The sequence below is a fragment of the Bufo bufo genome, chromosome 1 (assembly GCF_905171765.1).
Source record: "Bufo bufo chromosome 1, aBufBuf1.1, whole genome shotgun sequence".
Lineage (NCBI taxonomy): Eukaryota > Metazoa > Chordata > Amphibia > Anura > Bufonidae > Bufo > Bufo bufo.
The window spans coordinates 633038760-633052943 of NC_053389.1; the positions used below are offsets into that span (position 1 = coordinate 633038760).

The 14184-nt window shown below is 42.4% G+C and overlaps 1 protein-coding gene across 1 annotated transcript in view; it reads left to right on the top strand.

Annotated features, from left to right (window-relative positions):
• Positions 1-14184, top strand: part of LOC120985738 (proprotein convertase subtilisin/kexin type 5-like) — a 182357-nt gene that overhangs the window by 10697 nt on the left and 157476 nt on the right. Inside the window, exon 2 of the mRNA XM_040413843.1 lies at positions 8243-8446. Coding sequence (XP_040269777.1) covers positions 8243-8446 — 204 coding nt within the window. The remainder of the gene's footprint in view (positions 1-8242; positions 8447-14184) is intronic.

Sequence of the window (14184 nt, forward strand, 5' to 3'; positions counted from 1 at the left end):
CCTCAGCAGTCAGGAGAAATTGGGTACTACCAGTCAAAGACAAATGCACATTTTCTGACTCTCCTCTCATCCCTCCAAGAGAATTAAATGCCCCTCTTTTTTCTTTTTGTCGTTGAATGTATGGACATACTCTGATAAAATGTCCCTTCTGTCTGCAGAAAAAACACACTCCCTTCCTATTACCAGTATGCTTAAAAGCGTATTCAGGAGTAGCTCCCCTAATTGCATGGGTTTTTCCCCAGGCATAAACTGTAACGCACCTAGTTGATCAGTTAGTGGATGTCCATTGCTTCCGCAGTTGAGATCCTATTATCCCACCGCCCTTGTTTTTGGATGTGGGATTCGCGGTTACTCAGTATGTACCCCAGGCATCTCTCTCAGTCTTGGGCGGAGAGTTTGGGGTAACAAAATCATTTACCGCTATCCCTCTAATTAGTTACTGCTGGAAAGGAAGGTCCCCCAGTATTACAGGAGTCACGAGTTAGTATAAGCTTGTGCACAGTTCAGAGTTAGTATATAGTATGCCCTCAGTTTAGTATATAGTATGCCATAGGTTCAGGGTTAGTATATTGCATGTCCACAGTTTAGTATATAATATGCAGCAGGTTCAGAGTTAGTATAGCATGTCCTCAGTTTAGTATATAATATGCAGCAGGTTCAGAGTTAGTATAGCATGTCCTCAGTTTAGTATATAATATGCAGCAGGTTCAGAGTTAGTATAGCATGTCCTCAGTTTAGTATGTACAGTCGTGGCCAAAAGTTTTGAGAATTACATAAATATTGAAAATTGGAAAAGTTGCTGCTTAAGTTTTTATAATAGCAATTTGCATATACTCCAGAATGTTATGAAGAGTGATCAGATGAATTGCATAGTCCTTCTTTGCCATGAAAATTAACTTAAGCCCCAAAAAACCTTTCCACTGCATTTCATTGCTGTCATTCTCACCTGAGATCATTTCAGTAATCGTCTTGTTAACTCAGGTGAGAATGTTGACGAGCACAAGGCTGGAGATCATTATGTCAGGCTGATTGGGTTAAAATGGCAGACTTGACATGTTAAAAGGAGGGTGATGCTTGAAATCATTGTTCTTCCATTGTTAATCATGGTGACCTGCAAAGAAACGCGTGCAGCCATCATTGCGTTGCATAAAAATGGCTTCACATGCAAGGATATTGTGGCTACTAAGATTGCACCTCAATCAACAATTTATAGGATCATCAAGAACTTCAAGGAAAGAGGTTCAATTCTTGTTAAGAAGGCTTCAGGGCGTCCAAGAAAGTCCAGCAAGCGCCAGGATCGTCTCCTAAAGAGGATTCAGCTGCGGGATCGGAGTGCCACCAGTGCAGAGCTTGCTCAGGAATGGCAGCAGGCAGGTGTGAGCGCATCTGCACGCACAGTGAGGCGAAGACTTTTGGAAGATGGCCTGGTGTCAAGAAGGGCAGATAAGAAGCCACTTCTCTCCAAAAAAAACATCAGGGACAGATTGATATTCTGCAGAAAGTTTGGTGAATGGACTGCTGAGGACTGGGGCAAAGTCATATTCTCAGATGTAGCCTCTTTCCGATTGTTTGGGGCATCTGGAAAAAGGCTTGTCCGGAGGAGAAAAGGTGAGCGCTACCATCAGTCCTGTGTCATGCCAACAGTAAAGCATCCTGAGACCATTCATGTGTGGGGTTGCTTCTCATCCAAGGGAGTGGGCTCACTCACAATTTTGCCCAAAAACACAGCCATGAATAAAGAATGGTACCAAAACACCCTCCAACAGCAACTTCTTCCAACAATCCAACAACAGTTTGGTGAAGAACAATGCATTTTCCAGCACGATGGAACACCATGCCATAAGGCAAAATTGATAACTAAGTGGCTCGGGGACCAAAACTTAGACATTTTGGGTCCATGGCCTGGAAACTCCCCAGATCTTAATCCCATTGAGAACTTGTGGTCAATCCTCAAGAGGCGGGTGGACAAACAAAAACCCACTAATTCAGACAAACTCCAAGAAGTAATTATGAAAGAATGGGTTGCTATCAGTCAGGAATTGGCCCAGAAGTTGATTGAGAGCATGCCCAGTCGAATTGCAGAGGTCCTGAAAAAGAAGGGCCAACACTGCAAATACTGACTCTTTGCATAAATGTCATGTAATTGTCGATAAAAGCCTTTGAAACGTAGGAAGTGCGTGTAATTATATTTCACTACTTCACAGAAACAACTGAAACAAAGATCTAAAAGAAGTTTAGCATCAAACTTTGTGAAAACTAATATTTGTGTCATTCTCAAAACTTTTGGCCACAACTGTAGTATGCAGTAGGTTCAGAGTTAGTATAGCATGTCCTCAGTTTTAGTATGTAATATGCAGTAGGTTCAGAGTGAGTATAGCATGTCCTCAGTTTAGTATATAATATGCAGCAGGTTCAGAGTTAGTATAGCATGTCCTCAGTTTAGTATATAATATGCAGCAGGTTCAGAGTGAGTATAGCATGTCCTCAGTTTAGTATATAATATGCAGCAGGTTCAGAGTTGGTTTGGGAATATCGCCTCACACCAGCAGGAACCACCCCACTCTGAGTTCCAGGACCTTAATCAGAGCAGGTAACAGGCATATACTTGCGGTTAGTTGGTCCTGGCTAGGAAGCCAGCAGTGGGGAAGCCAGTGGAAAGTAGGTAGGCAGTCTTTCACAATGTTTTTAGGGATCCAGGTCTGGATATGTGGACAGAGTCCTCAGATGCAATGGAGCTAGCAGGGTGCGCACTCCATTAGTGGAACACCCTGCTTAGCACCTGTCTTCTATTTAAGGCCCGGAGGTAAGTGGGCGGAGTCACAGGGAGCCGCTGCGATCCAGGCTGTACTGTTACATAAACCCAGGAGTAGCTTCACCCACAGTGTCAGAGGAGGATGATACAGCATGTGAAGTGCGTCCTGAGAGTGGGGGCCCCTAGATCTCTCTCTCAGGCGTCTATCAATGCATATAGCCAGAGACATAGCAGCCTCCAGAGACACTGGGGTTTCATGAAAGGCCAAAGCGTCCTTCAGCCTCTCTGATAACCCTTGACTAAGCTGGCTAGGTAGGGCAGGATCGTTCCACTCCGTATCCGTAGCCCACCTCTTAAACTCAGAGCAATAAATCTCAGTAGAACGATCACCCTGACGAAGGCCGCGCAGCTTGGTTTCGGCTAGAGAGGTCCGATCCGGATCATCATAGATAAGACCCAAAGCTTCGGAAAATGTATCTACCTGCCGGAGAGACTGCGATCCGGTCGGCAGAGAAAAAGCCCATGACTGCGCATCCCCCTTAAGCAAGGACTCATTGTTTCTCATCCCCAGATGAGTGTGGACGTAGCCTAAAATACAGTTTGCACGCTTTCCTAAACAAAATGAAATTATCACGTCCCCAAAAAAATGTGTCCGGGAGGGCAATTTTAGGCTCCAGATAAACCTGGTCTCCATCACTACCACCTAGACCAACAGCCTTTGATCTCTGCATCTGCGGTCGTGCGGAATGGGGGAACAGGGAATCAGGCCTGAGAACTAGGGAAGGAAAATGGACACCTCCTAGTGAAAACCCTAACCAAAATCCTGACTGACTACCAGTATGAACAGACCCCAAAGTTAGGTGAGTTCATATGCAGGAATACCTAGAGTCCTATAAAGCCCTATAGGACCCTAGTACTAATAGCAGGGACAATACTATCTGTTCCTCCAAAAGGAAGGTCGAACTGGAGTCTCCTTCAGGCCTAATACAAACAATAGGGAAATGCAACACACAGAACCCAAATAAAATACAAAAGGGAAAGGAAAGACTTAACTTCAAAGGAACAATAGAAGCACCAGGAACTCAGCCGAGATCCAACAATAATCTGTCCAAAGGTCCAAACAGAAGCTATAAACCACACAGCATTGTGGGAGAAGCTACTATCTATAGAGAAGGTTAAATGACCCTAATAGCCACACCTGGGGAATGAAGGTGCACAGACGTGCACACACCTGGGGAAAAAACAACAATGACGTCATTTGATCCAAACACAAAACATGTCAGATCAAACCACGTGTTGCCAGTCTCACCTATCTCCTACCACCTGTCGCGGGAACGTCCATGACAGGGGGCCACTATGGGAGGTATTATTAAAGATAGGGGGCACTATGAGGGACATCATTACAGATGGGGGCCACTATGGGGGGCATTATTACGAATGGGGGCCACTATGGGGAACATTATTACAGATGGGGGCCACTATGGGGGACATCATTACAGATGGGGGCCACTATGGGAGGGATTATTACAGATGGGGGGCACTATGAGGGACATCATTACAGATGGGGGCCACTATAGGGGGGCACTGCAGGAGTTAGGATGTTTATTAAAAAAAATAAAAGCCAATTAAAATTCATCTGTTTTTCATGGCCATTTTAATGGTGCAAAATGGTTCCAAACGGCCATTAAAAACGGACAGATAGTTAGAAAATGGATGCACAAATGGTTGAAAAATGGCCATGAAAAACTGACAGGGTGTCCGTTTGTAACGGACATATTTGTTCACTGTCGTGTACCTGTAGCCATAAGGTTCTCCACAGACTTGTTCTGTCAGACCCCTCCATGCACTGTACACACACAGTAACACTGGTAATATTGAGAACTTTGTCATCCCTTGTAACTTGGCGCAGGGGTCAGCAATCTCCGGCACTCCAGGTGTTGTGAAACTACATCTCCCATCATGTACACTTGCTTGACTGTTCTCTGAACTCCCACAGAAGCGAAAGGAGCATGCTGGTTGTTGTAGTATCACAAAAGCTGAAGTGCCGAAGGTTGCTAATCCCTGCTCTAGCGTTTGGACCATAAAGCAGGGGAAAATAGCTGGAAGTGAAGAAACGAACATTAACATTGAATGAGGCAGCAGGAGGCGTTAGCTAGTACTGCTTCATCCAATCTGCTCTTCACTGGAGTTGTGAGGTGGACTTTGGGACCTGCTGTGGGGCCCCAGAGTTCAGACACTAATTGACTGAAACAGTTAGGACTCCTGCACACGACCGTATGGTTTTGCAGTTTTTTTTTAAACGGATCCGTTTTTCAGTTTTTTTGTTTCATTAGTGTTTCCATTTCCGTTCCGCCGTTCCGTTTTTCCGTTTGGTTTTGGTTTGTGATCCGTTTTTTTGCGGATCGCAAATGGAAACGGAAGCATACAATAATGTTTAAACAGTAAGTACATTAACTAATTGGGCTGGGCATAACATAATCAATAGATGGTTCCGTATAAACGGAACGGATACGGAAAACATGGATGCATTCTGTATGCATTATGTTAAATTGACTTGAATGGAGCCACGGAACGTGATTTGCGGGCAATAATAGGACATGTTCTATCTTTGAATGGAACTGGAAATACGAAAATATGGAAACGGAAGGCATACGAAGTACCTTACTTTGTTTTTGTGGATCCATTGAAATGAATGGTTCCATATACAGTCCGTATACGGAACGCAAAAAACTGAACGTAAATGGAAAAAAATACGTTTGTGTGCAGGACGCCTTATGTTGTCACAGTAGTGAAACATATGCTGTTACAGCAGCGGACCTGACTGAAACCCAGCAGCTTCTTACCTAATGAATATGTATTTGTGATGTCACAGCAGTGTAGAAATATGTTTCAGGTAACAGTTGGTTATGGGACTAAAATTTGCTTGTGATGTTAAAATAGCTCATCTAACAAAAAGACGACTGTCACAGCTACTTACCTTACTGAAGGGTACCTGAACCTTTGCAGAAACTTGGAAGGTGCATCAGCGCTTCTCTGAGTGTCTGAGTGTTCTGCGCCTTTGGCCAGCATTTCCAGGAGTCTGGATCCATAGAAAGTATATGGGATCCATGCTCCAGAAAAAGCCAAGCAGAGCCGATGAAACCCGAAGGTGTTGAAATCTCTGAGAAGCGCTGCTGCATCTTTGTGGCTTCACTAAAGTGTTAGGTCTCCTTGAAACACATTAGAGATGTCAGAGTAGCTTACTTGACTAAAACTCACTTGTGATGTTACAATAGCTTGAAGGCGTTGTCTGATATTGCTGACCTATCCTCAGTGATCAGCAGCCCCGCCAGTCAGTTGTTTGAAGAAAACGCATCGCTCTTCACATTGCAGCAGTGTCATTACAGTTCCTCTATGGCTCCATCCCATTCACTTGAATAGGACAAAGTGTAACTACAACTAGTGATGAGCGGCAGGGGCTATATTCGAATTCACGATATTTCACAAATATTTTGTAGAATATTCGTCATATATTCGCGAATTTTGAGAATTCGAGATTATTTTATTGAATGCGATAAATCGGCAATGTAAAAATCGCGTTATGCGAATACGTAACGCGAAATACAGGCGTGGGTCACTTTGGCTACATTTTTCAAGCTGGTATAAGTTTCTCCTGAGACTGGAGAAAATGGTTGGCACGGCAGAACATTAGAATAACTTTATATGCAGATAGAATCAAGTGCTCCAATATATTCGCGATTGCGCTAATCGGCAGTGATTAGAATATTTTACGTGCAACTTCACATTGTAACAGGTCTGACTACAGATACTGATTGGTGCACTAAGTATTGTTGTGAACTGGACATTGCTTCCTTCTCATTGAACCACAAGCAAGAAGCAGAGAGGAATCGTGTTCAGATGGAAAAAAAATGCTGAATATTCGATATAATGATTATTTAGCACTATATTCTAAATATTCGCGAATTCTTGAAGTGGCGATATTCGCAATAAAAATTTGCTTTACGAATATTCGTGCTCAACACTAACCATAACTGCTCCTTCCTATTCAAGTGAAAGGGATGGAGGAGATGTAATTACACTGCTCACCGAAGCAATGCCGACGGCAAACAGGTAAATAGTGAAGATAACGCGGCGCTCATGTGGTCTCTTCCAAGAGCTGATCAGCAAGGGTGACGGGATTCAGACCCCCGCCGATCTGATATTGATGACCTATCCTGAGCATATCGGAACAACCCCTTTACAGTTGTGATATCACAATCCGTTACATGACTGAAACAAAGTTGTAATGTTATGGCGGGGTACATGATGAAAATGCGTTTGTGATGTCATAGCAGCATACCCTTCAGATACACATTTGTAAAGTGACAACTAGTTTTGGGACTGAAACTCACTTGCGATGTCTCAGTACCAAATTTGACTAATAGACATTTGAGACATCACAGCTGTTTTTGCAGTGAATATACGCTATAAATGAATCCGCTATAGGGTTATGAGTGATATGGTGGGGAGTCAAGGCAAGCCTTCTGGTCTGATCCCACAGAAGAGCTACTGTAGCACAAATTGCTCAACGTATAGGGGCAGATTTACTAAATCTTTAGATGGCATAAACTTAGACTGTCTAGACCTGCACCATTTATCACAGTCAGGAAACCAAATCCAGCACTCCAGTGACTTCAAGTAAAATTTCTTCTTTATTGTACAAAAATGTAAAACAGTCTGAACACAAGCAATAGTAGCATAACTTTGCTTACATTTATTGCTGTGGCTCTAGCTGGATGATAACTCAGTGCAGGAGTAGACACTTTTGACACTGGTTGCCTTAGGGCTCATTCAGACGACCATATATTTGTGTCTGCGTGGGATGCGGATAAGAATAGGCATTTCTATTAGTGATGAGCGAATCCAGCTTCGGATCGTAGATCTGAAGTTGCTGCAGTCAGAACTTCTTTTGAATGCTGAATGGAGATCAGTCTCCAAACAGCATTCAATTGTGAAATTCATTATCTCCGAAATCGTTTGAGACTTCATTGAATAACTTGCAGAATGCACATGGCTGGTATCCGTGTTTTGTGGACCCACAATTTGCGGACCGCAAAACGGATCCAGTCGTCTGAATGAGCCCTTGCATTGAGACAGAATTTTATGTCAGAATTATGGTGCAAAATGTCACATCGTAGGTCATGGCCCCTATCTTGTGAAGCCCCACTTCCCGCTAAGTCCCACTTTTCGAGCAAATCTGAAAAAGTTGTTGCACCAAAGTGTGCCCATCTTTAGACAGATTCTAGGTGCAGACACATTTGTAAATCTGGGCCATAACACAACATAACTTGCTATGTATAGTGTTGTGTAACTACATAGTGCACAATATTTGGTAAGTGCCTTGAATGTTATGGCTGATTAGTGTACAATGAATAAGCCTTTTTAAGAAAAGCTGGATACAATCATGTTAATTATTAGCAAAGTCTTAATTATTATATTTTCGTTTTTAAGATGAAGATGGAATTGAACGCTTTCTTCATCGCAGTCGCTGTAAAGTACACTGTCCTCGCGGCTTTTATCCAGAGCGTGACACCTACAGCTGTGAGTCATGTCCACTGAACTGTGACATTTGCACTAATGCTAATAGTTGTCAGAAATGCAAGAGCAACTACGAGCTTCAGAATGGCGAGTGCTTCTTAATCCAGTGTTTGCCAGGTACTGTACAATACAACTTTTATACAATTTAATACTTAAAGGAATTCTTTTCTGTGTGTTCTGCTGTCCTAATATGCTCAAGAATTCAAGGATCACTGCATTACTGTCTGCAGCTTATTTCCCCAACCTTCCTCCCCTTAGTTTTAGCCATTCCTCAGCAGTGCCCATTCTTGCTCTCAGTGGCAAGGTCTGTGCCAATCATTCATAACAGGAAGCCTTTTTTTTAAAAGACAAGAGCTGGTGAGATGGACTGTACTTTATAGCACATACCGCATCTGCTGCAGAAGATCTGGTTGATTCACATGACTAGGCTTTCTCTTATTTTTACAATAGGTTTTTGAAGCTGCAAGTTAAATAATTAGTGCTTTGTGTCAATTAAAGGGGGTTCTCTGGGAATTAATAAAATAAAATTACTGAAAATATTTAAATATTACTTAATTATAAATATACTGTGCTCCCAAATAGCTTTGATTAGTCATCGTGGCTCATTTTGACTAGGGAGCAATCATTAGGGGAAAAAATGGCCGCTGACTTATTTGTACACTAAAAACCTGTCCTAATCACACAGAAGGACAAGTTACTGAGTTTAAGACCTGCCTAAGCCTCCTCTCCTACTTGTGAGGGATTATAATCCTGAATACAGATGATCTTTGCTGAATCTCTGTAGAATGGATTTAATGAGGAGACATAAAAATAGAATGGTGGGGATGTGGCTAATGATCAGCAGCACTTATATGCAGTCTCCATCCTCTCAGTACTTCATGTCTTCTCATGAACTCCATTCCCACAGAGATTTATCTGAAGATCTTATCAGCTGTATTCGGGATCATAATCCCTGACCAGTAGAATAGAGAGGAAGCTGAGGCAGATCTTTAGCTCAGTATTCTGAAGTAACGTGTCCTCCTGTGGGATTAGGACACCTTTTTTTTATATTCTAATAGGATAGCAGCCATTTTATTTCCCTTGATGATCACTCCCTAGACAAAATGAGCCTTTATAACTAATGAAAGGTATTTGGAAATATATTTATAATGTAGAAAAAATTTAAGTATTTTCAGTTATTTTATTCCCGGAGCACCCCTTTAATATGTAATTGACATGAAGCCTCCATATCCTTTCCAAATTTATTAACAGTTGGGTTTTGCAACATACAGCCTTTTATAACTTTTAACCCCTTCCCACATTATCACGTACAGTACATGTTCATGTGATCATTTCCTGGAAGATGGCATCCTGGGGCCTAACAAAGGTCCAGTATAAATCCTGTTAGGGCACACCAATGGTGCATTTTACATTCACAGGCTGTAATGTAATGTCATATAATGGGACAATTATATATATTTTTTTTATATATTTTGCAATCAAATAAAATTGACGTGCAAAATAATACAATGAAGCTTTTTTTTTTTTTTTATAATTTTTATTAGATAAAAAATATTTAACAGCAAAAAAAATACACATATTAGGTATCCCCAACTTCTAATAACACATACAATAAAGTTATTTTATAATGGTATATAGTAAATGACATAAAAGATTCAATTAAAAAAACTAAGGCAAAATTGCATGACCACAGACCTCATGGCCCACTCTGCCTACCAGTATACAGTGTAAAACATCACAACATTTTAAAGGCACAGCACCTGCAAAATAAAAGATGTACATAACACATATGACATTCTGCCTCATAGGTTTGATCATGTTAAATAAAATAAGCCCTCTATTGGTGCAAAAAGTTGTACTGTTGCAGCATAACTATAACGTTTTATTTTTATGCAAATGAGGTGATCAGAGTACCTAGGAGATGGCCTCCCTGCTCCCTGCAAGCCCCAGATTTCATGGCCAGGCATCCGAACAGTGAGGAAACCTGGCCCTGTCCATCAGACCATGAGCGGGAATGGTGCTGGAGGAAAGGAGGGGGTGAAGTGATGCTCCGATTACCTAATTTACATATAAATAAAAGTAATAAAAATAAAACTAACAGTTATGCTGCAATGGTACATGCATTTGCAGCAATAGAGGGCTCATTTTATTCAACACGATTAACCCTACCAGACAGTATGCCTGGTTTAATAGGGTTTATCATGGTGACAGATGCTCTTTAAAGGGGTTGTCTCACTTCAGCAAATGGCTTTTATCATGTAGATAAAGTTAATACAAGGCACTTACTAATGTATTGTGATTGTCCATATTGCCTCCTTTGCTGGCTTGATTAATTTTTTCATTTTATTATACACTGCTTGTTTCCAGGGGTTACCCTTCAGTCCAGCAGTGGTGGTAGTGCTTGCACACTATAAGAAAAGGTGCCTACCTCTGTAGTAGCTAGGACCATGGGAGTACACATAGGCCGTCACTTTTTCCTATAGTGTGCAGGCACGGCCACCGCTGCTGGATTACGGGGTGGTCATAACCATGGATCTGAGCAGTGTATAATGTGATGGAAAAATAAATCAAGCCAGCAAAGGAGGCAATATGGACAATCGCAATACATTAGGAAGTGCCTTGTATTAACTTTTTCTACATGATAAATGCCTTTTGCTGAAGTGAGACAACCCCTTTAACTGTTTGTGGTGCATCAGCAGTTCAAGTGCTTGGCAGCAGAGGGTTAGTTCAAGTGCACTCCTGGTTAAGGTGTGTGGGTCAGTTTTATTTTCAGCTATGCGGAAGCACCTCCTTACAGATACATTTAATAATTTTGTGTATTATGCCAAAATCTACCTGGGTGATTCATATATTATATTCCATACAAATTTTATGCTTTACAGCAAGAATCTGAGCTCCATAATCACAAACTTATTGAATTTTTCCAGTATCTGCTAACTATCGCCTTGGTAGGATTTGTGAATTATAACAGGCATGCTGCATGTGACTTACTCCGCTAATGATAAATTGATTTTAGCTTTTTAAGTCCACACCTAAATAAACCAAAACACTTCAAATGCGCTATTCACATCTAAAGAAATACATTTTAGTCCACAAAGGTGTGACCTTTTTAAAAGGAACACATCCATTCCAGCGGGCTGTACTGCTCAGATAAGATAGCACAGGTGGAGGGGCTTGTATAATAAAACATATTCATTACTAAAGCTGGTTATCTGAGGAGTACATGTGGCCGGGATACTGAATACATCAAAAACATGTTGATTCTGCACATTTTTATTACATCAAAGGCTGCTACAAACCATGGAGAGCTGCCAGACAGCATAGCAAATATACACAGTCGAGTCACATTATTATGGCCAGCAGCTAATATCCAGAGTAACTGCCGTGTGCAGTACAAACAGCAGCCAGTAGGGCTGGGAGAGACTCAGGAAGGTCCTGGTAGGTTGTCACAGGTATCTGGAGCCATGCTGACTGTAGTGCATCCCACAGCTGCTGGAGGGTGTGTGGGGGAGGATCCATAGAGCGAACACCACGATCAAGGTGGTCCCACAGGTGTTCAACTGGGTTCATGTCTGAGGATTTAGGGGCCAGGGTAGTACTTGGTCATCTAAGGGTACTTTCACACTAGCATTTTTCTTTTCCGGCATAGAGTTCCGTCACAGGAGCTTAATACCGGAAAAGAACTGATCAGTTTTATCCTAATGCATTCTGAATGGAGAGCATTCCGTTCAGTATGCATCAAATGCATCAGTTCAGTCCCTCTTACGTTTTTTTGGACGGAGAAAATACCGCAGCATGCTGCAGTTTTCTCTCCGGCCAAAAATACTGATCACTTGACACAATGCCGAATCCGGCATTAATTTACATTGAAGTGTATTAGTGCCGGATCGGACATTAAGTATACTGGCAAAACGGATCCGGCTTTCCGGTCTGCGCATGCGCATACCTTTTAAAAATGCAAGAAAATAAAAATAACACCGGATCCGTTTTTCCGTATGACACAGGAGAGACGGATCTGGTATTTCAATGCATTTGTCAGGCGGATCCACATCCGGATCCGTCTGACAAATGCCATCAGTTTGCATCCGAATTGCCGGTTCCGCCAGAGACAGAACTGCCTGCCAGAATCCTCTGCCGCAAGTGTGAAAGTACCCTAAGGCCTCTTTCACACGGGCGTTGCGGGAAAATGTGCGGGTGCGTTACGCGAGTGCAAAACATTGTAATGCGTTTTGCACTCGCGTGAGAAAAATCGCGCATGTTTGGTACCCAAACCCAAACTTCTTCACAGAAGTTCGGGCTTGGGTTAGGTGTTCTGTAGATTGTATTATTTCCCCTTATAACATAGTTATAAGGGAAAATAATAGCATTCTTAATACAGAATGCATAGTAAAATAGCGCTGGAGGGGTTAAAAAAATAAAAATAAAATTTAACTCACCTTAGTCCACTTGATTGCGATGCCCGGCATCTCCTTCTGTCTCCTTTACTGAACAGGACCTGTGGTGAGCATTTATTACAGGTCAAGCACCTGTGGTGACGTCACTCCGGTCATCACATGATCCATCACCATGGTAAAAGATCATGTGATGGATCATGTGATGACCGGAGTGACGTCACCACAGGTCCTTGACCTATAATGAATGCTCACCACAGGTCCTGTTCAGTAAAGGAGACAGAAGGAGATGCCGGGCATCTCGATCAAGTGGACTAAGGTGAGTTAAATAATTTATTTATTTTTTTAACCCCTTCAGCGCTATTGTACTATGCATTCTGTATTCTGAATGCTATTATTTTCCCTTATAACCATGTTATAAGGGAAAATAATAATGATCGGGTCTCCATCCCGATCGTCTCCTAGCAACCGTGCATGAAAATCGCACCGCATCCGCACTTGCTTGCGGATGCTTGCGATTTTCACGCAACCCCATTCACTTCTATGGGGCCTGCGTTGCGTGAAAAACGCAGACTATAGAGCATGCTGCGATTTTCACGCAACACACAAGTGGTGCGTGAAAATCACCGCTCATGTGCACAGCCCCATAGAAATGAATGGGTCGGTATTCAGTGCGGGTGCAATGCGTTCAACTCACGCATCGCATCCGCGCGGAATACTCGCCCGTGTGAAAGGGGCCTAAGTCATGCTTTTCCATGCATAGTCGGACATTGCTAGCCATGTCACATGTTGCATTGTCTTGTTGGAAGATCCTATCTACCTCATGGAGGACAATCAGCATGGTTGGGTGTATGTTCTGCAAGGATGGATTCATACCCAAAATTGGTTGATAGTGTCTTCCACATGGATGAGTGGGCCCAGAGAATGCCACGAGAACATTGCCCAGACCATAACTACCACAACCATCTTGTGTTCTTCCACCAATGGTTGCAGGATGTTTGCTCTGATGTTTCTTGCCTGACACGTCAATGTCCATCTATTTGTTCAGGCAGAAAATGTGACTCAGTGGAGGTCCAATTCCAATACGGTCACGAACTTAAAGCCTTTTCTGCCGATGCAACTTTGGTATCAGAGGTGCAGTGACCATCCATCTGCTTCAGAGCCCCATATGCAGTAGAGTTTACTGAACTGTTATTTTAGGCCTCTTGCACGCGAACGTTTTTTTTTCTTTTACGTTCCTATTTTTGCGTTCCGTATATGGACCGTATACAGAACCATTCATTTCAATGTATCCGCAAAAAAACGGAAGGTACTCCGTATGCCTTCCGTTTCCGTATTTCTGTTTTTCCGTTCCGTTAAAAGATGTCCTATTATTGTCCACATAACGGACAAGGATAGTACTGTCAGTCAGTACCAATCAGGGGCCAGCTGTCCGTTCCGCAAAAAACGGAATGCACATGGACG